This window comes from Denticeps clupeoides, chromosome 5, assembly GCF_900700375.1.
Source record: "Denticeps clupeoides chromosome 5, fDenClu1.1, whole genome shotgun sequence".
NCBI classification, from domain to species: domain Eukaryota; kingdom Metazoa; phylum Chordata; class Actinopteri; order Clupeiformes; family Denticipitidae; genus Denticeps; species Denticeps clupeoides.
The window spans coordinates 13,807,080-13,831,362 of record NC_041711.1 but is presented as its reverse complement, the minus strand read 5'-3'; the positions used below and the strand labels follow the sequence as shown (position 1 = coordinate 13,831,362).

The following is a 24,283-nucleotide window of genomic DNA, read 5'->3' as shown; positions in this document are numbered from 1 at the left end:
ACTTTCACTTCACTTTCACTTCACTTTCATTCAGTATACAGTATATACTATACTATACTATACTATTAATAACGTGATGAACTGAAACCATCAAGCAATTTCCTCACCTTTTAAATAAATGAATAAATTTCACCTTGCTCTATCAAAATGTTATTGCAAGAAAACATTACAAAATACAAAAATGATGTAACAGCAGACACCGCAAGTGTAATTGAGTGGAGGCGGCTCTCAGTCGTTTTTTAAAATAACTCCCTGCATCTTTAGGCAACAACAAATAGTAGCTACATAAGTATCATGAATTTAATTGCATTTTATTTAAACAATTTCAAATGTTTTCTTGTAATAAAATACATTTAAAGAAGACCATACCAAACTACTGGCCTGTAGTGTATTCTTGTCCATTAGCCAAAAAATGATATGTCTTGTTTTCTGTCCAGGTGCAGTTCACTGCAATCCCTTTTTTTTTTTTTTTTTTGACATAAGCACTAAAAATAGAGAAGGTGTGAATTTAGCTATTTCAGAAATACATTAGGCATTTTATATTTGCAAAATGGAACCATAACTAAAAGATAACTTCATAGATATCAACCAGATAGATGAATATCATTCAAAAGTCTGATGGTTGGGAGTGGAAGCAGACAGAAGGAGGGCATGCTCACTGTCATCATGATTACTGTCATCTTCATTTAAATTACGGCAATATTAAATACATAGAACTGGCCAAATAAACATAGTCATTTTAAGAATTTACCACTGATTAAATGTGACAGCGTGTCACCCAGGCATGTGCAAAACCTGCCTTTCCTCTGTCCGCAACCGTATGCTGTGTATCCTGGATTAAAGGCCGAGCCCGGCTGCCAACACCAGGCAACTCAGCCGGACAAAAGCGCCAGCGCCACAAAAGGGCCGCGTCCCCATTGAAGTCACAAGCGGGGTTTGGCAGCGCGGAGGGACGAGGGTCCCTTCATAGCGGCCCTCCCGTCCCCCCGTCCCCCGGCCACACAACAAGGCCACCCTCTTTATCAGTGCAATTACAGCACAAAACAGATTCATCACGGGCCCAACTGTCCTCTCAAACCGCCTCTTTCTCCCGAGGCAACCTAATTAGCTCTGAAGAGAGAAAACTGACACGGGCCAGAAAATGGCGCTATCATGTCCGCGCGCGGCTCCGATTGTGCGCTCTCTCCTTTTCTTCCTTTCTTCCTGTTTTTTTTTTTTTTTTTTTTTTTTTTAACCCCCCCCATTCTCCCGCACCCCTCCTTTCTCCCCGTGAAAGAAAGCCTTCAAAGGCCCGATTGTGCGGCGGTGGGCTGAAGTGGTCCGTCGGTGAGCGCCATCGGAGGAGGCGGACAAACACAACACAACAAACATGGCCGCATCTAATCAGGCTCCGCTTAATGTAAACAATGTCATTTTTTGCCCTTAATGAGCCAATTTTCCCCCGGATAGGAGAGGCTAACAATTGGGGCAGCGCCTTTGATGTGATTCATTTGAAGGTTTGTTTGTGATCGCTGGCACTTTTGTTGGAAGCCCCGCGCCGGCGCCTTTCATCTCCCCCGAAAAGGGAGAACCACGTCTCGCACGGACACGCCGCAAAAAAGGAAAAGATGACAAACTCCCTTTAAAAGAAGTGAGAGGGAGGGAACCTTTTTATTTATTTTATTTATTTTTTTTTTTTCTCAGCTGACCCGCACCCCTGTCCCCCTCCTCCGTGTCCTCCTACTCCTGGAACAGAAACAAGGGACGACACGAGCGCACCGGGCCCGGTGTCTCTGCTGATCAAATGGTGGCTTCATTAAAAAGCGCCCCAGCGCGCGGCGCGGACGCTGACGCCGCTTAATTACCATCCGGCTGACAAAAGGTGACGCAGACCAAAGCGGCAGCCGGCGGGCCAGGTGTGTGTGTGCGGCACCTTTCAAGGCCGCGCTGACCACGAACAGCCCTGTTCCGGTGCCGTGTGGCCAGAGAGGGAGAGAGAGGGACGAGGAGACTTTTCACTTTCCAAACACGATAATTAAATCCTGTCCTCGCCCTGGACACTGTTTTAGCACCGTCCCCTTCAGCCATGTTAACAATGCAAAACAGAGGAACTCAGAGGTCTCCTGGCGGCTTAGACATGCAACACATTTACATTTACATTTACGGCATTTGGCAGACGCCCTTATCCAGAGCGACTTACAACGTGCTTTCAAGTTACCATCGATGAAGAGATCAATTCCGGTTCACTAGGACCCCAACTATGAATACATCTATTTAATTCATTCTGTTGTAGATTCTGTACACAAAGTTTGACAAGAAAATTACAATTTAATCTAAATATTCTTTAAAGAGGAAGGTCTTGAGCTGCCGTTTGAAGGTGCTCAGTGACTGAGCTGTTCTGACCTCGAGGGGAAGTTCATTCCACCACCAAGGGGCCAAGACGGAGAAGAGTCTGGATGAATGTTTTCCTTTTACCTTCAGAGATGGAGGGACCAGGCGAGCAGTACTGGAGGCTCGGAGTAGACGAGGTGCAGTGCGAGGTGTAATGAGGGCTGTGAGGTAGGATGGTGCTACTCCATGTTTGGCTTTGTAGGCCAGCATCAGTATTTTGAACCTGATGCGTGCAGCTACTGGGAGCCAGTGAAGGGAACGTAGCAGAGGGGTGGTATGGGAGAATTTGGGAAGGTTGAAGATCAGTCGTGCTGCTGCATTTTGTAACACACACACACACACACACACACACACCAATAAGTTTCTACATACAGTAGAAGTACTGTACTGAGAGCATTTAATTAGTTATGAGTTGAAAACTGTAGTGAACTCCAAGTTAAAACACTGGTCACTCTTATTATACACGTGTTACATGTTCACAAATCTTTACAGGAGATGTGTGAAACACAGAAAAGTATGAATCATTTTTTAAAAAAATGTTATGGAGCGTTTGAGTTTGAAACGGGACAAGAGCCAAAAATGGGGCATGGCCAAAAAGAAGAAGCGAAGAGAGGTAAATTAGGAAGAGAGTGGACCGGCGCTCATGTGTCCGAGCCGCTCCACGTCAATCAGCTCGGTGGAGGTGAAGAGGGAGAGCCGGTCCGGCCCCCGAGCGCCCCGCTCCCGCTCGGCCTGAGTCAAGGGCCCTCTGGGGTCCCACACAGCACCTGCTGAGTCCTGCGGTCCCCATCTGTCAGCTCCACGCCAGCACCGGATCCTGCATGCTGCTCTGCCTGTGTGTGTGTGTGTGTGTGTGTGTGTGTGTGCATACACACCAGAGAGAGGGGCTTCGTTGTGTCTGTGAGAAAAGGACGAGATGAAAAAGTTCCCCCTGATTCCGTCTGTCTCTGCGTCCAAGATTTGACTCTTGCTGGAAATCCGCGTGCTAAGCGTGGGGCTGGTTCGCGCGTGTAAGGTCGGAGGCCTCTCTATCTAGAAGAAGAGCATCGTTCTTTTACTTCTCTCATGCAAAAAACGTGGTTTTCGAAGATGCTCTCGTGCCTCCTTCTAGATTATTCCAACCCGCACCTGTCGACATGTCACATGTGCAAAGCGCGTGTTTCTACTTGTTTTTATGTAAATGACCTAGGAACTAGGACTAGGACTAACAGTGGCTGGGAACATGAACTGATCATTTGATGCGATGATTGCATTATGGTTTCCGTGCCGACCGTACCGGTACATGGCCTGAGCCCTTGGTGCAGCGGGGCCTTCGGAAAGCGTTCGCGGCTCAACCGCATCAGCAAAGCGTTCGGGGACCGGAGCAGCGGCGGCGGCAACACAGAAGCAACAGGAAAATCAATAAAGTCCTGCGATGTACATCACCTCCCCGAAGGATTCCCGCTGTGTTGACGCGTGTCTTCCCAGCCCGCGGTGAGCTGAGCGCTTCGTCCCTCCGAGACCCGAGTCCGCGCTGGAGGTCTGTTGGGACAGATTAGTCTGGTCGGCGTCAAACAGGAGTAAACCAGGACTGGCACGGGACAGGCAATGTGTCCACGTCCTGGTCGGTGAGGACAGGTACCCGCTGTCTGTCATTAAGAGCGTAAACCTTCTGCTGACAGGACACTGACGACAGGACACTAAATTAATGAGGTGGAATATTAGATTGGAATTTTTTTTTTTTAATTTTTATTGTTTTATTGATTTAAAAAAATGACATCACGCATCATGCCACCTATTCCAACTTTTGTCCCCATATGATGTCCCGGTGTTTAAATCATCGTTTGTCATGAGTTTTCTTTTTCTGTATTAATAAAATTCTGTCCTTACTGTTGCTGCAACATTTCTTCTCTAAGATATAATGTTGTCAAAACTGCCACAAATGCAGAACAACCATCCAGGGAGGACAGCAGTGGCGTCCTCATCACGACACAACAAAAATGTCCTTTCTGGGCTCTGTTCCTGCATCACAGTAATATCACAGTGCGTCCATGTTGCCGTGACTGCACGTTTCCGTGCAAGGGAACGTCTGTGGATAAGATAAAGGACAGGAGCATGTTCTCTCAGTAGACGGTGGGCCAGTTGGGACGATGACAGTCACAGTAAATGGTGATGGTGATGGAATTAAAGTAGGGGACGCAACGTTGTGACGGCTTTGACGGTTAACTTGAAAATTGTCTTTTTCGAGTCAGTTTTTTGATTATTTACACACATATGTTGCACCAGCCAGGAGTTTATCGTGTAAATATAAAATATGCAAAGACGGGTCAGCAGAGAGTGTTTTCTCTCTCTCCCTCTCTCCCCCCCCCCCCTCTCTCTCTCTCCCTCTCTCCCTCTCCCCCCCTCTCTCTCCCCCTCTCTCTCGTGTGGGTAGTTTGTCTGCATTTCATAATGGTCTGGGTGTTTAGAGGTGATGGTGGGGGGCTCAGGGCTTCTTTATGCGCTCGGACCGATTCCCCCATCGCTCCCCACCGCAGCTCCCCCCCCCAACGCTCGCTGTCCCCATCTCTCCAGGAGGCAGTTGTCAATCACAGCCGTCTCCCAGAATCCCGCCGGAGCTCATTGTGCCCGCGGTCGCCGGCGGAGGCAAGCACTCGGAGGCAGCGGAGGGCCTCAGATGGAGAGAGCGCTGTCAATCATTGTCACTAATTATTAATTTCTGTCACTCAGCCCCTGTGGCAACCACGCGCTCCGACTCTCCCCCCCTCCTCTTCTCTCTCTCTCTCTCTCTCGCTCTCTCTCTCAGCCTCGTCCGCTCTCCCTGTCCCTGGGTGAGATGATTTGGTATGCCACCCCGGCCAGCCAAAGTTCAACCTTTCATTATGTGTCACACATACACACTTTCTCCCAGGTCACTCCCCTTGACTCTCGGCTTCGTTTTAATTGTATTTTGCCCTCAACCCCACCTTCCCGGGACTGCGTCCCCCAGTTCGGAAGTGAACTTGATCACCACCCATCTAAAGCCTGTCCGTCGTTAGCATGGCCGGCCCCTGTGATATTCCGGTGTCACATGACGCGGGCTAATGAAGGATCCCGACCCGCCAGTGTTCAGCCAAGAAAAAGGGCAGCCACACACCTCCCTTCACCTCATTACAGGGTCACCCCACCCACCCCAACAGCCACCCCCAGCGCCAGGAACAGATCAGTTCAGCAGCTGCTCCCACCCCCCCCATCTCCTTCGCCGGATTAATATTCGGGACGGGGCTCCGGCTGGACTCTAATGAGGGGCAGGGGCCAGGTGGACAGCAGCATTCCCCGAGCTCCGCCTCTCCCCCGACGCATTGTCATTCCGCAAAGTTCGCAGGCAGCGTGCCTGTCCGGCCACCTCCCTCGCAGTAAATATCCAACACGCCTTCATTCATGTTTCCATCAGTGAAAATAGGGTGGTAGTAACCTAGTGGGTAAAACACTCGCCTGTGAACCAGAAGACCCAGGTTCAAACCCCACTTACTACCATTGTGTCCCTGAGTGTCTCCAGGGGGGGACTGTCCCTGTAACTACTGATTGTGAGTCGCTCTGGAAAAGGGCGTCTGATAAATGCTGTAAATGAAAATTATAATGTTCTATGTTGTCTGTGTTCTGGTCAGACTATAAGAAAGTTACAAGTATTCTCTAAAGAGGAAGGTGTTAAGCTGCCGTTTGAAAATACTGTTCTGACCTCGAGGGGAAGTTCATTCCACCACCTAGGGGCCAGGGCAGAGAAGACTCCTTCCCCTTCTCTCTCGCTGCCTGCGTCCCTCCTCCGCGAGGACATTTATCACCGTGGCCTGGCGAGCCCCTCACCTCCTCCTTTTGAGTTTGTGAGTAATGAAAATGGGATCGTTCCTGACAACAGGCCCACGGACGGGGCCCGGCGCAGGATCGGAGCCTCGGAGATTAGTGCCGACCCAGCAGCCTGTCTCCGGCGTCCCGCCACGGACCGGGCCCGAAGGTCACACCGCTGGCAAATCTATTGATTTATCGAGCTGCGGAGTGTTTTATTGCTACACCGCTTGCTGTTTATCATTATTTTCTTCCCCCTTCGTAAAATTTTCAAACAGATCATTTAATGCATTTTGAAAAATCGAATATTTCCATTGTTTTCACAGTGCTGCACAGGAGGAATATTTAATGCAACTGCTGCTTTAAAAAAAACACGAAATAAAAAAAAGAGTGGTGTGTGGCATGTATTTAGGCGTGCACATCATGTCTTTGGCTTGGCGTGGCGGAGAGTGTTTCCTGCAAGTTTATTAAGTACGTCTTGAATTTCATTTTGTGTTCTTGCTCGCGCTGCCTCGCTCTTTCCCCCTCGTGCGCTTCTTAGAGGTTTTTTTTTTTTTTTTTTTTTTTGACACTGTGACTTTGTGAAGACTGGGCGTAATTGCGGGAGGGAGAGAGACAGAAATGCAAATTGGCTGCCAATTACACTCCCCCACAAAAAAAGAAAAAGAAAACCGGTCCGGGTTTTGTCTGAAGATGGCGAAGACAGAGACGCTCGTCTCGTGACACCCTGTCGCAGGTTCCTGTTCTTCTGGCGGGTTACACAGATATGATATAATAACTGACAGGGTTTTTACCGTATTGGTTTCTACATTTCAGGTCCTCCATTATGTAATGGAGAACACAGGTCTCTTTTTTGTGACCCGGTTCCCGTTAAGTAATCTGTTCCTCTTTACTGAAAGACCCCCAATTCAATGTTCTTTAGAGCCTGAGTGAGTCCGCAGTGATGCAGCCAACGTACAGAACCAAAAAAACAGGCTTCTCGACGGCAGAATAAATCCTCCATAAATCCAATATACGATTGGGGGAGGAAATCAAATGGCCTTAATTTGCTTTGTGACTTGTGTTGAATCAGGGCTGTAATGGCAACTTCCTCCACGGCTCCGCCATGATGCTTCTCCTCAGGGATGCAATGAATCACTGCGGAGAGAAAAAAAAAAAAACAGGGTAGAGAAAAAGAATAAAACTGGGGGGCAAGTAACAGAAGTGGGGGTGTCTGTGTTTTTTTTTTTATTCTGTGATCCTGTATGTAAGCAGATGTTTTTCATGCAACTGTGAATTAAATAATCTAGGATTTAACGTATCCACATGGCAGCGGGAGAATAAGTGTGGGTGAGAGAGAGAGAGAGAGAGAGAGAGGGCCAGGGGGTTGGGGGTGAGGCCTGAGAGGCGGTTCGCCAGAGGTGCCTGTCCTGTCCGATTTGGTTCGGGGTCGGGGACGTTTTAACGCGGTAAAGAGGACTGCACCACCACAGGTGTGGGCTCCACGCTCTGATCGCACTTGACAGACAAAAACAGCGCCGGGGCTCCAGACGCAAGAAACTCCACCAGACAAGGTCACAACTTGACATTGTGGATGAACAAAAACTTTAGCTAAATTCACACAGAACGAGACAAAAAAAAGAAAGAAGCAGGAGAGACATTTTATATCAAAGCGTGAGAGACAGAGACGAGAGAGACATTCGGTGGCCTTATGTGTCTGCTGTCAATCACGGCTGCACTTGACAACGACCACGCCCCTGCAAACTCTCTACTTCAGCACACCTGCTACACAATATCAGCCTTCTGAGACGGGTGAGAGTGGTGAATTGTGGGAGAATGTTGGTCAGTTGTCGTTTTGTGTCCCCGTGTGCGTAAACTGACTTCAACGACCGTGCATGTATGCACATGTGTGTGGAACTGTTTAGATTTTGGATAATATATTAGCATTTCTCTAGTGGAAGAAAATTATAGGATAACTGTAAAAACGTATAAATGCATCAGTATTTGCAGATAATGCGGATTATGTGCCAGCAGATGGAAGTAATGATATAATATGCCTGCCTCGTATGTTTAAATCCCATACACTACCATTGTGTGCCTCAGCAACACACTTATCTCCATGTGGCCGAAAAAAAAAAAATGAATGTAAATATTTTTATTTCAGGCTAATTTTCTGCTTTTTTAAAGGTGCATAACTACTCATAACCACAGACTATACTACCAAAACCTTAATCCTAATCTTAAAAAGTGTTTCACCTACCTTGGAAACTCTATTCCCAGGTAGGGCAGCCCCCTCTTTAACACTGCCACAGCGCAAAAATGGTTCAGGAATGGTTTAAAGAAGCACAAGTTGAGCTGTGGACTCCAGATCTCATTCCAATCAAGCATGACACCACCTCGTCACCCTGTACAGGATTTACTTTCAACAATGGAGGGCAAGAAGCACCAACTGGCTCCAAAAATGACAACATGGTGGGGGAAAAAAAGCTGTTTGTTTCATAATTTTGTTTTCCCAGTTGTGGACCAGTAAAATGCCCCTACTTTAAAAAATGTCACGTTTTTCCTATGACGCTCCATTCATTTGGTCCCCACTAAGATATAAGTAGAAAAGAAACAGTAACACAAAGTCCCTTAACACCTTCACACTTTTTAACTCACACGCAGCACATGAACAACATACAAACATTTCCTCAAATGAGATGTGAAGACACCCGGCAAGAGACCTGGAACCCAATTAAAGCCTGTTTTCGACTCTTATTTTCAACTGCAGTCACACAGGCCAGAGGAAGAGTGAGAAACATGCGAATCCTGCCGGCGCGGTGAATATTCATGACTCCACTCGCCGCGCATCACACCTCCACTGGCCGCGCCGCTGCCTTACAGGCACCTCCATCAAAGTCCAGGCTGCCTCCGAGGCAGCCCATTAGACTTCAAACCTGGCACACAACTCCCACCGCAGTGGGATTAAAGCCCGGCGGACGGACCTGACAACACCCATCACCCGACCAAACTCCTCGTGCCCTCACCTTCTTCTGCTTAAAGCTGCAGTCGCAGGAGACAGTTCAAGAGAAATGAGTGTGTACCAGTGACATTATAGCATTCATAAAATATGGAACAATACTTTATTGTATTAACTTTTACTTTTTCTCTTTGAAAACTTAAAGCGTAATGATACATTCATGCTTAAGGACCCAAATACAGCTGAACTGGTGCAAAAATTCCATGTTGTTGCACCTCCTTTTTTTTTTTTGTCAGATCATCGGACGAGTGAAAAAGAGAGAAATGTGCTGCACCATGTTTCCGTTTCTCTGCCATCACTCTTGGCTCCTCTCTATCTTTTTCCAGTCCGATGCTCAAGCGCACACACGTCTCGGCTCAGGCTGGCAAATGACTTGAGGGGTGACAATCCAGTGTCAGGACCCATCGCTGTAGTGCATCACACCGCGCTCCGCCACGCCGCACTGCGCAACACTCGCATTTCTCATGGCTAAAATATGCTGCCTAATGACACTGTGCTCCCCTGGCACAGCACCACACAGCCTCTCTGGTTTGGTGATCCAAGTGGCCGGAAGGTTCTCGGCAAAGGGAAAACAGGGCATTAGGAAAATCCTGGCAGATGAAGGCAGGAAAGCATGCAATATGTTTTTCATGATCCCTGCGAATGTGGGATGAGTCCTGTGGAGCATGTTAGCGTAACTAAAGAGCACTCCTGTCTTCACACACACACACACACACACACACACACACACACACGGGATCAGACAAGGTTAACAGGACATCCCGAAGGCCACGATTATCCAATTGTTCTCCATAAACTTTAAATACACACACTGAGTGAGCATTCAACTCGTCCTCCTAAACTGTGTGTGTGTGTGTGTGTGTGTGTGTGTGTGTCCAGTCTGATGTGCTTGATCTGCATAGCGCTGAGATAATGGCTGCTGTCGCTGCTCCTTTTGTCAGGCCCTGTCCTCTACCCATTAGGTAGCGGCTGGATGGATGGATGGATGCAACCACGCTGCACGCTCTACTGACTGACCACATAAAAAACAGATACACTTCTGCCCATCTTGCGCTCTCTATCTCTCTCTCTCCCTCTCTCTCACACACACACCACAACTTTGGGGTGTTCTAGCCTTGATTGATTTCTTATTAATACAGAAATAGCATTCATATTCAACATATCTGTGAATGTCCATAAATAATTCCTGTTTATAGTAATTTTTTTGAAGAAGAAGGTGCACATCATGTCTCTCTTGCTCCTTATTGAATTCATGATAATGATTAATTTTATGAAATATTCTGATATCTGATAAACTAGAATTTATAGATAGATTTTATTTACTGCTGGAATGTATTTCTATAATTTATTTACTGCAGCTTTTGTTGGGAACACATTAATCCTGCTTTTATTTTCATGCTCAAATCCTATTCTGTTGTGGGTGTGGGTTTTAATTGCAACACCAAGAACTGAGAATTTCCATGAATTTCCATGTAAAAAGTCATCTTAGATTACTTGTTTTTTGTGACTATTTTTGTCCTTGTGATACACAGCATAGCACAGCACATGACACACACACGGAAATGTGTCTGCTGCATTTAACCCAGCACCCTTACTGACACTCCCAAGTGACTCTACTGAATAAACCGAAACAAGATTCTACATAATAGATGAATAAAAACTCGTGAACGCAATTTGTTAGTAACTCTAAACGACATCACACACATTGGTTTATCGACGGCTTTATTTCATTATTTTACAGAGTACCGTCATTAGCTGAGGGGTGTGGAGTGGCATGGGTTTTGATAAAGCAAGGCAATTTCTGGGGCCGCTACGGCGCCAAATTACAGTTGTACATCATGCTGATTTCCCTCTCATTGTGCCACTGTGTGATGTTAACATTTCATTTGCATGCTGGCCAGGCACGACTCTGGAAACGGCCGGACGATGGCGCCATCTAGCGGCCGGCAGCCCACCATATATGATAACACAGTAGGTGTAATAGTGTTATTATTACACCAATAACATTTGTCCTGTCCTTTTTGATGGATGAAAATGTCACCTTTCACCTCTTGACCTCTTCTCCAGGTCGCCCTGGAAAACTTGTGTGAGTCAACAAACGTTGATTAACATCAATCTTGCAATGCATTAAAGCAGAATAACGTCTTCTTCTCGTTTTCTTTGCTTGTCTTTTGGCCACTTTTATGACTGATGTTTGTAAGACCAGTCGCCAACCAGCAAGCCCCAGTGTTCATCTTACACGTTTTTATCGGCAGTATTTTCATCGTTAGTCCCTTTTTATCTGGCCATCCAAACCTCCCAATGCCAACATTGTGGATGTAAACCCACGAAAATCCACTCCATCTCGGCTCATCACGCCGTGGAAATGTAAAACGGCAGGGAGCCATTTACAGGATTAATGTGGGGATTTTTTGCAAGAAATTAGTGTCCTAATGAAGTGTAAAAAAAAAAAAAAAAAAGAAAAGGAAAGGAAAGAAAACGCCGTCACTGTTTTATTGCGTGTAAATTGTATGCCACATAATGAGTCGTGACAGTAGCTGGGAGGCACGTTTCTGCAGGCATCCCGACTTCACTCCATTCCCCACCTTCATCTCCACGTCCGTGTGGCGCAGCTGCAGCGCTTCCAGATGTGGGGAAGAGTTCTCGCGTATCCGAGAAGAAGGAACTTTTCTGCCCTGAAACCTGTTCAGCAGCGCGCAACGGGCGGTGCCAAATCTCGCGAGAGGAGGAGCTACCAGGCTGCCAATGCCTTACATTTAAACCTATTGGGCGATTATCTGGTAAATGAAACCTAAATGCTAAACATAATTCTGTAATATTCGCACTTTTACTTGTCCTAATATTTAAAATGAGTACACAGATATATGTGGAACATCATTTAATTTCAATGTCTTCAAAAAATGTTAAGGTTTTGCAGACGTTTGAAACAGTCTTACCTGTCGCGATGTAATTTTTTTACTAAAGTTCAAAGCAAATTATTATGATAAGCCAGACATACCAAGTTTAGTTTATACATGTTATATTGAATAGTGCACCAGGCTTAATTAAAATATTCCTACAACGCACCGTACCAGCTATCATATGTTACATTTAACAGCGCTCCTGTAGCTTTTAGACCAGTGACATTGTGCATCACGTCCCGCCATCACACCATCTTGGTCGTTTTAGTTGCATATATTGGTTTTGCATAAACATTATTTTATTTAAGTTTTGCACAGTTTTGCCACCCATTATACACTGAAACATTTGATGCAATAGTTCTGTCTGAATGTTTGTAGACTTCACAGATTTTTATTGTAGAAGTTTATTGTAACAAGTGAGACTAGGATTCTGGTCCCGTGCATCACATGGCAAGTTTTTAAACTGCTTGTATGGCTTTTGTCATAACTTTATATTGAACTACCTAGTAGTAAGGCACGACAAGAACTACATACATGGTGCACTTGTTCATAGTTCTGACCACTAGTTATGGGGATAAATTAACTTGCGTGTAGAGAATCGTCCTATTTGTTAAGTCATTAAGATGGCTTTCTTCAGTTCTTAAACCATTGATTTTTGAACTTATTTAACTACACAACAGTGTGCAAAAAGCACGGTTTATCTAAGCTGCAAGCTATTTTGTTAACATAACAAAAACCCTGTCAGACGTTAAGTAAATCAGTACTTACCTGAATAGTTTATTGCAGAATTTCGTGAAACAGTAGCATGATGTGTGTAGAAAAAGAGACTCTGTTCTCCTGTTGTTCTCTTAACTGCAATACAACATTGTTCTCCATTCGAAGACTCGCTTGCAGCCGATCATTCATTAGTTCAGAGTTGGGAGCAGTTCTTCTAGCACATTTCTACATCCACTTTCTAATCATTAGTACTTGTGGATTTTATAAGTCACTGTTGCGTAGATAAGACACACTTCATTCGCTTCAAAACTTGCACAGCACAGTCTGAGACGTGATTTACCACGTCACAAACATTAGCAACAGGCAATATGTATGAGAAAAGGGTTAAGTGGGTTAAATTCTTCACCTATGACATTAATTACTGATAATTATAGGAAATTAAAGGGTTCAGAGCTCGGTCTATAGAAATAAACCATTAGAACAGTGTGTAGTCCAGCCTAACTCAAATAATAACACAGAACTGCTCAGAAAAATTAAACCATGTTGAAGATCGTTTAAATTAAAAGTCGAATTTATGCAAACTCGACCCTGGCTGTAAGCAGTTGTCGGAAATTAAAGTAAACGGCGCCATCTAGTGGTTTGGGAAACAAACTTCTTCATTTCAAGTAAATTTACGGCACCATATTATCAACAAATGAGTTTAAATTTTTCAAGTGAGTTAAAATGTGCTCATTTTGGCATTTTTTACAATAGCAAGAATAACAGAAAAGCATGACCACAGACATGAAGCAAACAAGGGAATTTCAGGAATTATCCATTAAATGGGTGAGTGCATTTCCCATCCCACAACACAATGCTGCTGCATTCATTCTAATAGGATTTATTGTAATTTAGCTTTGGAACTGTTGCATTCCACTACAGCAAAGCAATCAACCTGAAGCTCATGTGAGGTCGCATGAAGGAAAAATGAAAGGTGACAACTGATGGCCACGGCAACAGGAAGGTAATTGGACAGACGAAGCTTCAGTCCAAATCCAGGAACGAAGTACATAATTGCCTGAAAGGTTAAACTGATTTCAGATCTTTCATACAAAATCAGCTCAATGACGTAAATGACCACAGACACTCTGAACACCTTCATATGTAACAAAGCAACTCACAGTGATTCCAAAGGACTTTTATTGTTTTTCTTTTTTTAAGGATCTCTTAACCTGATGCATTCTGGGTTAACTGAAAACCAAGCCTTGACCCAGAGCAGAATGTCCCAAAAAAAAAAAAAAAACTCCCATACTGATATAAACGTTCATTACAGTATGTCAAACATCACAGAGCTCACAAACATACTTGCAAATATTGAAGTAGAACCGCTAAATGTCTTCTGTAAATTGAGGGACTATGCAAGCGCCCCTTACGTAATAAAGACAATTTAAATCGAGGTGTCACAGCAGCTTTGGGCTTTGGTCCTTAACCAGTACATGAAAAGCACCATTTTAACCAATGATTCCATTCCAAATGATCAGACACACACACGCACACACACACACACATAATCCCTTTTCAAACTAAAGTATGTGGGGTGGAGAATCTTTTAAAGTGAGAAGTAATTACGTAAGAAAGCTTGCAAAAAAGCAAGCCAAGACAGCAGACCCCTTCTACATAAGGCTCAAATGTGTTACTGTGCAGGCTGGGCCTTGAGTAGTTACTAGCCAGCGTACAAATTCAACCAATTCAATTTTTTATCAGTGTAATAGCAGCAGGAAAATTATATTAAATAACAAAAATAAATATTTACAGCGACTAAATCTTCTCCAGGGTTGGTGAGGGAGGCTTTGTGTCTGCAAGCATGCATACAAGCTCCTCCCCTTCCGCTGTGATGCGTTGCCTTCACTGTCCAATCCTGGCTCTGTCAAATGTAATCTGCAGCAATCAGTCCAACAGAGCGGCAACAGCGGCGATTTCATTTTATACTCTTCTCCATTCCAGCTCTGCCCTACACAGTGCTGCGTGGTGTGCCATTGAGAGCCACGCCCTTCATCAAGCAAGGGGTGCCAGCCGTCTGAGAGCCCAGCCTGCTGCTCGACATGCCCACCTCGAACACCTCGTGGATGGCCTTCCGGAAACAGTGGAAGTTGTAGTCTATGAGTCCTGCAAACAGAAAGACCACGGGGGACACCCCAAAAAACCGAGGTTCAGTAAACAAAAATTTCATGACGGGCCTGCCACCTAGCAGGAGTGAGGAAACTTTGCTTTGCTCGGTGGCACCTTGGCAGAAACCTTCTGATTAACCGCTAAGCCACAACGGCCCCACTGTTTTTTTGTAATACAATAGTTCAGCCTCGTCCACATGGACGTCCAAAATCGAAATACGGGTTTCTGCTGCACTTTGTAACAGAAAACCGGTCAGCGTTCAGTTGGCACTCACCTGACGCCACGGACCCCAGAAAAACGCCTGTATCAGATGTCCGTGTGAACCTTATCTCTCATCTCACGGACTTATTTGAAAACGCAATGTGGAAAGTAATGTAGAAAAATTGCTGGGGTCCATCGATAGCCGAATCTACAGCAAACGGTGCTGCACCAGGGCCAGGAAGATAGTGAAGGACCTCACCCACCCCAACAATGGACTCTTCTCTCTGCTGCGATCAGGGAAGCGCTTTCGCTCCCTGAAGTCCAACACAGAGAGAATGAGGAGGAGCTTCTTCCCGCAGGCTGTCCAAGCTCTCAACAACAGTACATAGAACTCCAGCACTTTCACCTCCAATCACTCCGGACTCTTTTGCACATAATCACTTTGCACAAAATCACTTTGCACAAAATCACTTTGCACAAAATCACTTTGCACAAAATCACTTTGCACAAAATCACTTTGCACAAAATGACTTTGCACAAAATGACTTTGCACAAAATGACTCTGCGCTTTTTAGGTCCTTACTGCTCTTTCTTTTATGGCTCTTTCTTCTTTCTTAAACATTGTAAAAAACTGTAACTCACTTGCACACCTTCACCCTACCAGTTACACATATTTTATGTTAAAGACGTAAAAGTGTAATACTTGGTTATGTTTGCAATATTTGCATATTGGTTCACTGTTTACTTGCAACATTTGCAATACTGTGGTCTGTAGCAGTTGCAGAAAGCATTTCACTGCACATCATACCGTGTATAACTGTGTATGTGACAAATAAAATTTGATTTGATTTGAATTTGAATCGAATCGTTTACGGGCGTGTACCTTTGCGTTCAAAGCTCTCCTCCCTGAGGATGCACACGAGCGCCAGGAACTTGGTGACCTCCTTCAGGTACAGGACTGTGGTGTTGTTCAGCTTGATGATGGCCATGGACTCTTTATCGTACGCAATCCCACTCCCGTCCTCCTTCAGACTGGGGTACCAGACACAAACACAGAATTTACAGAATGCTCATCTTTAACACAGGGGGTTCACAATAGCAGAAAAACTCACCCGTAGATGCAGGAGACATCAATCACCACATCGATCATGTCGCAGCACAGCTCGTACGACTGCATGTCCACGGGGGAACTGTCCGTGGCGATGTAAATCTTGCTGACCACGTCGAACAGGAAGGCCTTCTCAATCCCGGAATTCTGGCAGTGCACAGCACGGAAAGAGGAATATGTACCTTACGCTGGAGAGAGCTCCACTAAACAAGCAGCCGTCTAAGCTGGCAACGTACTGATATGAAGATGTTCAGAAGGTTCTCCAGTGTAGGAAGCTGGGGAATTAACTTCTGCACCACTTTACTGAAGGCCTCAAATATCGAGTGGTCGTAGATACTCGTGAGATAAAAGCTATAAAATAAAAATAAAAAGCAGATATGAGGTGGAGCTTCTGCACGTATGAACATCTGATTGGAGCACAATGGGGAAAATGGGAAAAATCCTGCAGTTATTCCCATCCAAATGCAGTTTAACAGAGCCAGAGGTATGGAGTAGGGGGGACAAGGTCCTTAACTTGGGAACAGAACAATGACACTTCACTGCTCAAATACACACACCTGCCACAACAAGAACACTATAGTGATCACAAAACCCATAATTATCTATATTGCAAAGGTTCTTGGTGTTTCGTGACATGAAAGAAATCACCACTAGATGAAGCCACCTCGTTGAGTTTTTTTTTTTTTTTTTAATAAATGGTGGCTGAAAAGTGCAAAACAAATGAACATGAAAAACACTTTTACCCATCAGCGAAACAAACTTACAAGCAACAAATCATAACTGGAAAAAGTAGGTGCGTCAGACCGAAAGTGCAAGATGTTTTGTGGGAACCTTGGGGGACCAGATTTGAGATTTTAGTCGGGGATGTGATATTTAAATTGAATGAAATGTGAACGAGCTTTCAGCAGCAGCAACCAACAACCGATCTACTAGCATGAGTGGAAGTGAATCAGAGCGCAGGACGCCCGTGACGTAATTAATGGTGGCCTAGCGGTTAAGGAAGCGGCCCCGTAATCAGAAGGTTGCCGGTTTGAATCCCGATCTGCCAAGGTGCCACTGAGGTACCACTGAGCAAAGCACCATCCCCACACACTGCTCCCCGGGCGCCTGTCATGGCCGCCCACTGCTCACTCAGGGTGAAGGGTTAAATGCAGAGGACAAATTTCGCTGTGTGCATCGTGTGCTGTGCTGCTGTGTATCACATGTGACAATCACTTCACTTTAAATGTATAGGCAGCACAAAAACCAAGCTGGGCGCAAAGAGGACGTCTGGTCACTCAAATCTGAACGCTTGCCACAGGAACCACAAAAGCAGGCCAGTAGGCTAAAATGATCAGGTTCCGTTTACTTCAGTTTGATTGACAACGCGCACCTCTGGCCTTCTGATCTGATTTGCTGCTTCAGTGGTTGGTAGAAGTGTTTTCGCATGCTGTCGATGGAATTTATTAAATGTTCATTTGATTTGCACTTGTCAGCCACCACAGTTAACCATGTAGAAAAGTTGCAATCAAAAGGTTTCTTCATCAGGACTCTTGAATTATTGGTTAAACTGGTTTGACAAAGGCCAGTGGTTCTACCACCGAACATCTGTCTGCACACAAGGTGCTGCCCCTCGTCCTCTGTTAAAGCGGAAGCTCAAGAATTCAGAAGTATGTCTTCACAAAAGCAGACCATAATAACAGGTTCTGCAACAAATACAAGTCCTTAAAAGCCACGGCGGGAGCACAAGTAAATTCCAGGCAGCAGTCCCACCTAAATTCTGACCCGAAGCTGTGTGCCCAGTACAGTAGCGGGTGTGTGATAAACAGATGGACTAAAGAGCGCGCCATAAAGTGCTCAGTGACACATTAAGCACCAATGTGCATCGTAATATCAAACGACTGAGCCAACGGCGTGTAAATTTCGAGCCCTGTCTGCCCCTCGTAAGCGGCCTCGGGAGAATGTAACACCGCAGAGTGGAGTATGTGAGGGAGCGTGGAGGAACGCCAGCCAGTAACACTGCTTCTCGTCAGCAGGCCCCTGACATGCCCGTCTGTGCTGCTGTAACCAGGCCGCTTTGGCATTTTCGTGTTAAAGTGAAACAAGGCCAGTACAACAAAAGGCAGAAGATACGTCCTTTATAAAAATGAAAAGAGAATCAAACGTGGTACGAATCTTATTTCTTAAAGGTCCCCTATTATGTTATGGTTTTTTTTGCTTTTATATACAGTACAGGCCAAAAGTTTGGACACCTTCTCATTCAATGTGTTTTCTTTATTTCATAACAATTTACATTGGTAGATTCTCACTGAAGGCATCAAAACTATGAATGAACACATGTGGAGTTATGTGCTTAACAAAAAAAGGTGAAATAAGTGAAAACATGTTTTATATTCTAGTTTCCTCAAATTAGCCACCCTTTGCTCTGATTACTGCTTTGCACACTCTTGGCATTCTCTCGATGAGCTTCAAGAGGTCGTCACCTGAAATGGTTTTCCAACAGTCTTGCAGGAGTTCCCAGAGGTGTTTAGTACTTGTTGGCCACTTTGCCTTCACTCTGCGGTCCAGCTCACCCCAAACCATCTCGACTGGGTTCAGGTCCGGTGACTGTGGAGGTCAGGTCTCCACTTTTTGTTAAGTACGTAACTCCACATGTGTTTATTCATAGTTTTGATGCCTTCAGTGAGAATCTACCAATGTAAATGATCATGAAAACAAAGAAAACACATTGAGTGAGAAGGTGTGTCCAAATGTTTGGCCTGTACTGTAGGTCTTAGTTGTCCCCTCACACTAGGGGTGTTAAAATTAAGTGTATAATCGACGCATCGCGATGCAGACCTTGGCGATTCTGCATCAATGCAGCGCAGAACAAAATCGAGTTTTGGCGGTGGCGGTTTAAAAATTCTTGTTAAAAAGTAATGCCATGTGGTGACTGTGGCAGCCTGATCTGAGTACAGCGCCGCTTCGAGTTTCACGCTGCACAGTGTGAAACCCCATGCTTCAATTTGTTGAACTTTGTCCGCTGCGTGCCGTGACTTATTTTTGCACGACCAGTAGAATCAAAGCGGGAGAATGTTGCACCAGATACTGTACTAGTGTGAATTTGGCCAGTTTTAATGCTTCTTTAATCAGTGAAATATTCAGCTGTACTAATATTATTCAAATGGGTTTTGTTATACTGAATGAAACTTTTAAAGTGACAGACTTGGGTTCCTCTCTTCACATGTGCAGGTATTCCATCACTAACATTTGCAACATGAACAATGACTGGTTTTCACCCATTTGATGCCTTGTTAATACACCAAATAATTGTTTGGTATGGTAGTGCAGCTGTGGTTCAGCTGGGTGGATATTACATAGATATTAATACTGTTCAATAGGAATAATCCACAATTCCTTAATTTGGATTTTGGGCTCAAGTTCCACAGCTAACTACTTTTACATTTACAGCATTTATCAGACGCCCTTATCCAGAGCGACTTACAATCAGTAGTTACAGGGACAGTCCCCCCCCTGGAGCAACTTAAGGTTAAGTGTCTTGCTCAGGGACACAATGGTAGGCTACTACCACCCTGTAGATCTGACAGATCTTTATGAGACAACTGGCCTTGGACACCAGTCTCCAGAGTTCAGATGGTTCAGTTGTTTTTTTTCTATGCACTTCTGATAATCATACAACAAAGCAAAAGGAGAGGAGAGGAGTTTGTCACCCTCAAGGAAGGTCGCATAATCAAAAGTGCAAAGATCACTTTGTCTTTGTAATGGAGAACCATAGCTTCTACCAAATTTAATTGACCTCAAGCATTCGCTGTAAAACCAAGGAGAAGCCCAAGCATGTGCAACTTCAGGTACTGAGCTAGAAGTGGGCAGGAATAAAAGCACCACTGACCTGAGATGAAGTTTTTCCAGACTAGCGTCAGTGAGGTCGTCGTTGGCTCTCTGGTGGATGTCCCTCTGAGTCTCGATCTTGTGGTCGTCAGAGAGACCGTCCACCTTGTGGATGAACACCTCAAAGTTGATGTCAGGGTTGACCCTGTACGCCCGGGAGACTGTGAGGTGAAGTCTGCCCAGGGCCTCAACGTAGTCGTCCTGTATGGAGAACAGGTCACACACTTTCAGAAAAAGTCACACACAAAATAGCTCCCTTCACCCCCCCAAGCCAAGAGAGCATCTGGTGAACAGTTTATTTTCTGTAGCAACAGAAGTTGTATATTATTAGATGTATATTATTCATAGGTAGGATGTGTATCCGGCATAAAACTTTGGCCGAATCAATTGTTCGCCTTAGGGCATAGAAGATTCCTTCAGCTGATATGTTCAATGGAATTCTATGCAAAGGCAGACAGCAGTATGTATTGCATCACAGTCATCTAACCTTCAATATCTCCATTATCCGGTGAGAAACAGTTATTGTGGTGACCAATGGTTTATTCATGATAAATTGTGTGATCAAGCTAACCTGAAAAGTAAAATTTCACTGTTTCAACACCAAAAAAAAAAAAAAAAAAAAGCATTCCAATGGAAAAGCAAAACTGTCCAAAAAACAAATGCTTTGTAATAGATGGTTTTGTTTGAGAAAAGTTAACCCTTATTTACTTGATTGCTTCATCATGTAATCATTCACGATGGCCATTTATCGGAGCTGATGACTGAGTTCAGGTAAAGTACATGTCCTGATCCATCAATGACACAGACTAGCCTCAAGTATTAAATGTCAGATCATATATCTTAGACACCTGCAGCACAAAAAAAAATTCCTGAAGGAATTTACAAATCCTCTAAAAATAAGAGGTACAGGGTTACTCTAATTCTCTCTAAAGTGAAGAGTTTTATTCTCACAAAAGGACTAATTCTGTGAAAGAGGATTAAGGACTGTTCTGGCATGTTGTTTTCAGAACTGAAGCCACTTCACTGCACAGAAAATATTCCCGAATGGAACCGGTGGTAACTTTTAAAAGCAAAAACCTTACGTGTGAATTGAAAAGAGCTCACTGCAGCCTGCTTTAAAGTAAGTGTACACTGCACGCTTGTCTAATCGCAAGTTTAAACTTATGAACACTGACTTTCATCCTCTGGGATGAATAAAGCATCGATCCATCTAAAATATTCCCACGGTTTGTTCAGAGAAGCAATTCGTACAGCAATGTCACACATTCAACATCACAATCAGGATTATTAGCAATATACTAGGCCATAATATATAAGGGAATGAATAATGCAGGTTGAAAGTCTTACTGGTATTAAGGGTCAAATTGCTGCATGGGAATAAATAAAATACTGAATTTCATGACAAGATAGGCGTAAACACTGGTGTCATTTTAAACCACTAGAGAAAACGTCTGAAGGACACTTAGTATTTAGTAGGATTCTAGACAGTGGAACTGTCTATGCTTGACTTTTTGAAAGACCCAAGAGGACACCAAGAGCTCACTGCAGAGTGCTTGGCCAACGTAATTTGTGCGTCGAGGTAACATGCCTTTTATAGTAATCCTACCCATTCTACAGATGTGGATTTTGTTATTACTAAACAGTGTTGCAAATAACATGACAGTTAGCACAGGAATGGAATTTTCTACCATAGTTACGCATCTCAGCCTGGACAGAGATTCCTCTTTACCTGAGCATCAATGACGAATATCAAGGCGCCTGTCCCTCTGAAGATCATCTCATAGTCAAAGGTGGGGTCAAAAAAATCCACTTGGCCTGGAAAGTCCCAGATCTGGAAATTGACAAAGGAGCTGCTGGAGATGTCGTCCTTGTAAATCTTGTTGGTGCTCTCAAGGAACAGTGTCTCATTGGGTGACATCTTGTGAAACACCACCTGGACAGGAGAAGAAGGTCTTAGCCAAGCTTTAACTTTTCTGCAGTAGCCTAGTGGGTGACACACTTGCCAATGAACCAGCAGACCCAGGTTCAAACTCCACTTACTACCATTGTGTCACTTAGCAAGACACTTAACCCGGAGTGTCTCCAGGGTGACTGTCCCTGCAACTACTGATTGTAAGTTGCTCCGGATAAGGGCGTCTGATAAGAGAAGTGAGAGTGAAGTGATTGTTATTGTGAAACACTGCAGCACAGCACACGGTGACACAACGAAACGTGTCCTCTGCTTTTAACCATTGGTGAGCAGTGGGCAGCCATGAGAGGTGCCCGGGGAGCAGTGTATGGGGACAGTGCTTTGCTCAGTGACACCTTGGAGGATCGGGACTCGGACCCACAGCCTTCCGTTACAAGTCTGTTACGTTAACCGTTAGGCCCGCATGCATCTAATTATGGTTTTGTATTGATTCCCTTTATAACATGTATGACACGTACGCATATATGAAAACACATAAGCGTCATTTTTCTCCCTGTAGCCATTGTAAATGTACACATACATCATACACACATTCATGATTGACATGTTTAATTTGGAGAAAGTGTGTTAATATGGAATTGTTTGTCATTAGTGTTGACAAGTATTTCCTAATAATTACATATATTTTGACCTTTTTTAATCAGTATCAGCAGAAAGGGTTTCTGTATTCTGCATGTTCTAATGTATTAAAGTGAGATGTGTGAGAAAATGTCAAATCAGAATAATCTTTTTATTTTTATGTTATTAACATATGTGCAATTTCTGTTTTGCTTTTAAATTGTCTAAATGACTTTTTTCAGTGGAGTTACATTATCATTTTCAAATATATGTATTTGTATATATAGTTCTGATAATAATAATGGCACAAATACCCACCACTTTATGGTCATTAACAATCTAAATAAAATGGGCATACAGGAATATATCAAAAGCCAAATCACAAGGTTCCAAAACGTCACCATCCTGCTGAGCTGCTCAGGCATGGAAAATACGGTACAGGACGGGAAGGGTTTTAGGCTTTTAATTCAAGGCCCTCAGGATTAAGGCTCTGCGCAAAATGAAAACACTTTCTATTCTGTACGAGCAGCAAAAGTGACTTTGAATATTTTATGAGAGCGCGTCATTGTCATTTGCCAGGGATTCGAAAAATAAAAAAGGAAACATGATTTAAATTATTCATCGGAACCCATCCTGACAGGAATGGACCTGTGGTGGAGATACCTGCTTTTTAATCACTACTAAATATCTTAAAACACAAAACTTATTTGATGGGCCGTAGATTAAGTTGGATTCTTTTCTTCTGCTGCAGTAGTATTGTCCCTTACACACTCCCACAGTGACACATGGCTGCTGGGGGGGGGGGAACTGTGTAATCGATCAAGGAATTAAATAAATAAATAAATAAAAGATTCTATTTGGTAAAATGAAGTGGAGGTGGCTGGTCCCCTGTCCCCTGTCCTGTAAATGATTGGCCAGAGAGTCCACGCCGGGCGTCAGGTGTGCGGTGCGTGATGGTTTTGAATTCTTATTTTAATCGCTGTATTTAAAAATGATGGATCGTGCGCGTAGCTGCGCCGCTCCGCCTCCCTTCTCACCTTCTGTATGGATGACTTGCCGCTCCTCCGGAGACCCATCAACAGAATCCTCGGCTTGCTGTCGGAGGGAGCCGGGCAGTCCTCGATATCGGCCTCGTCCTCCCCGTAGTCAAAAGTTTTGGTGAACGAGTCCGCCACCCCGTAGCTGTCCGCCAGCGGCTCGTCGTACTGGATCGACATTTTGACCCGACGACTGCCGCCCCCGCCCCTTCACGCAGCGCCTAGTCGGGAATATTCAGAGCTCCCGGCGAACCCCACAATCCCGTCGAGGCGACACGGGAGGCAAACGAAGGGGACGTAGCCGCGCCGATGGAGGAAAGGGAGAACTCCTCTCCTCCTTCCAGTCCAGGAGTCTCCGCTGCTTCTCCTCTGAGATGAAAGCTAGCGCTGGTCCCACCCCCGCCTGCGATTGGGCGCGCAGCACCGTGACCGGGCGCTGATTGGCCACCGCGGCCGTCAGTCACTTGGACTGTTGAAGTTGCTGGGTGGGTCATCCCAAGTCATATGTTTCGGAGTCACCTGACTCGTGGACTGGCGCGCACACGCTTGTTTGCTGACCTTTCACCTGAACTTCGGGATTTCGGGGTTTTGCTGAATCATTTTACTGAA

General features: G+C 44.7%; 1 protein-coding gene across 2 annotated transcripts; it reads right to left on the bottom strand.

Moving 5' to 3' along the window:
* Positions 1-6,714: 6,714 nt before the first annotated feature.
* Positions 6,715-24,074, bottom strand: rragca (Ras-related GTP binding Ca). Of its 2 annotated transcripts, none has more exons than XM_028982000.1 (7): positions 23,675-24,074; positions 21,840-22,043; positions 20,112-20,311; positions 16,480-16,594; positions 16,248-16,390; positions 16,019-16,167; positions 6,715-7,308 (listed from the first exon to the last, which is right to left on the bottom strand). In XM_028982000.1, exons 1-7 carry the CDS (start codon positions 23,852-23,854, stop codon positions 7,061-7,063), a joined length of 1,239 nt encoding a protein of 412 aa, XP_028837833.1. In that variant the 5' UTR covers positions 23,855-24,074; the 3' UTR covers positions 6,715-7,060. The 2 variants fall into 2 exon arrangements, with proteins under 2 accessions (XP_028837833.1, XP_028837834.1); XM_028982001.1 differs by lacking the exon at positions 6,715-7,308 and adding an exon at positions 13,949-14,931.
* Positions 24,075-24,283: the final 209 nt, after the last annotated feature.

Coding starts and splice junctions, on each gene's coding strand:
- rragca (XM_028982000.1), bottom strand. CDS start 23,854: ATGTCGATCCAGTACGACGAGCCGCTGGCGGACAGCTACGGGGTGGCG. Junction 16,391..16,479: donor TTCTGAACATCTTCATATCA/GTACGTTGCCAG, acceptor GTGCACTGCCAG/AATTCCGGGATTGAGAAGGC. Junction 7,309..16,018: donor GGAGAGCTTTGAACGCAAAG/GTACACGCCCGT, acceptor TTCTCTCCGCAG/TGATTCATTGCATCCCTGAG.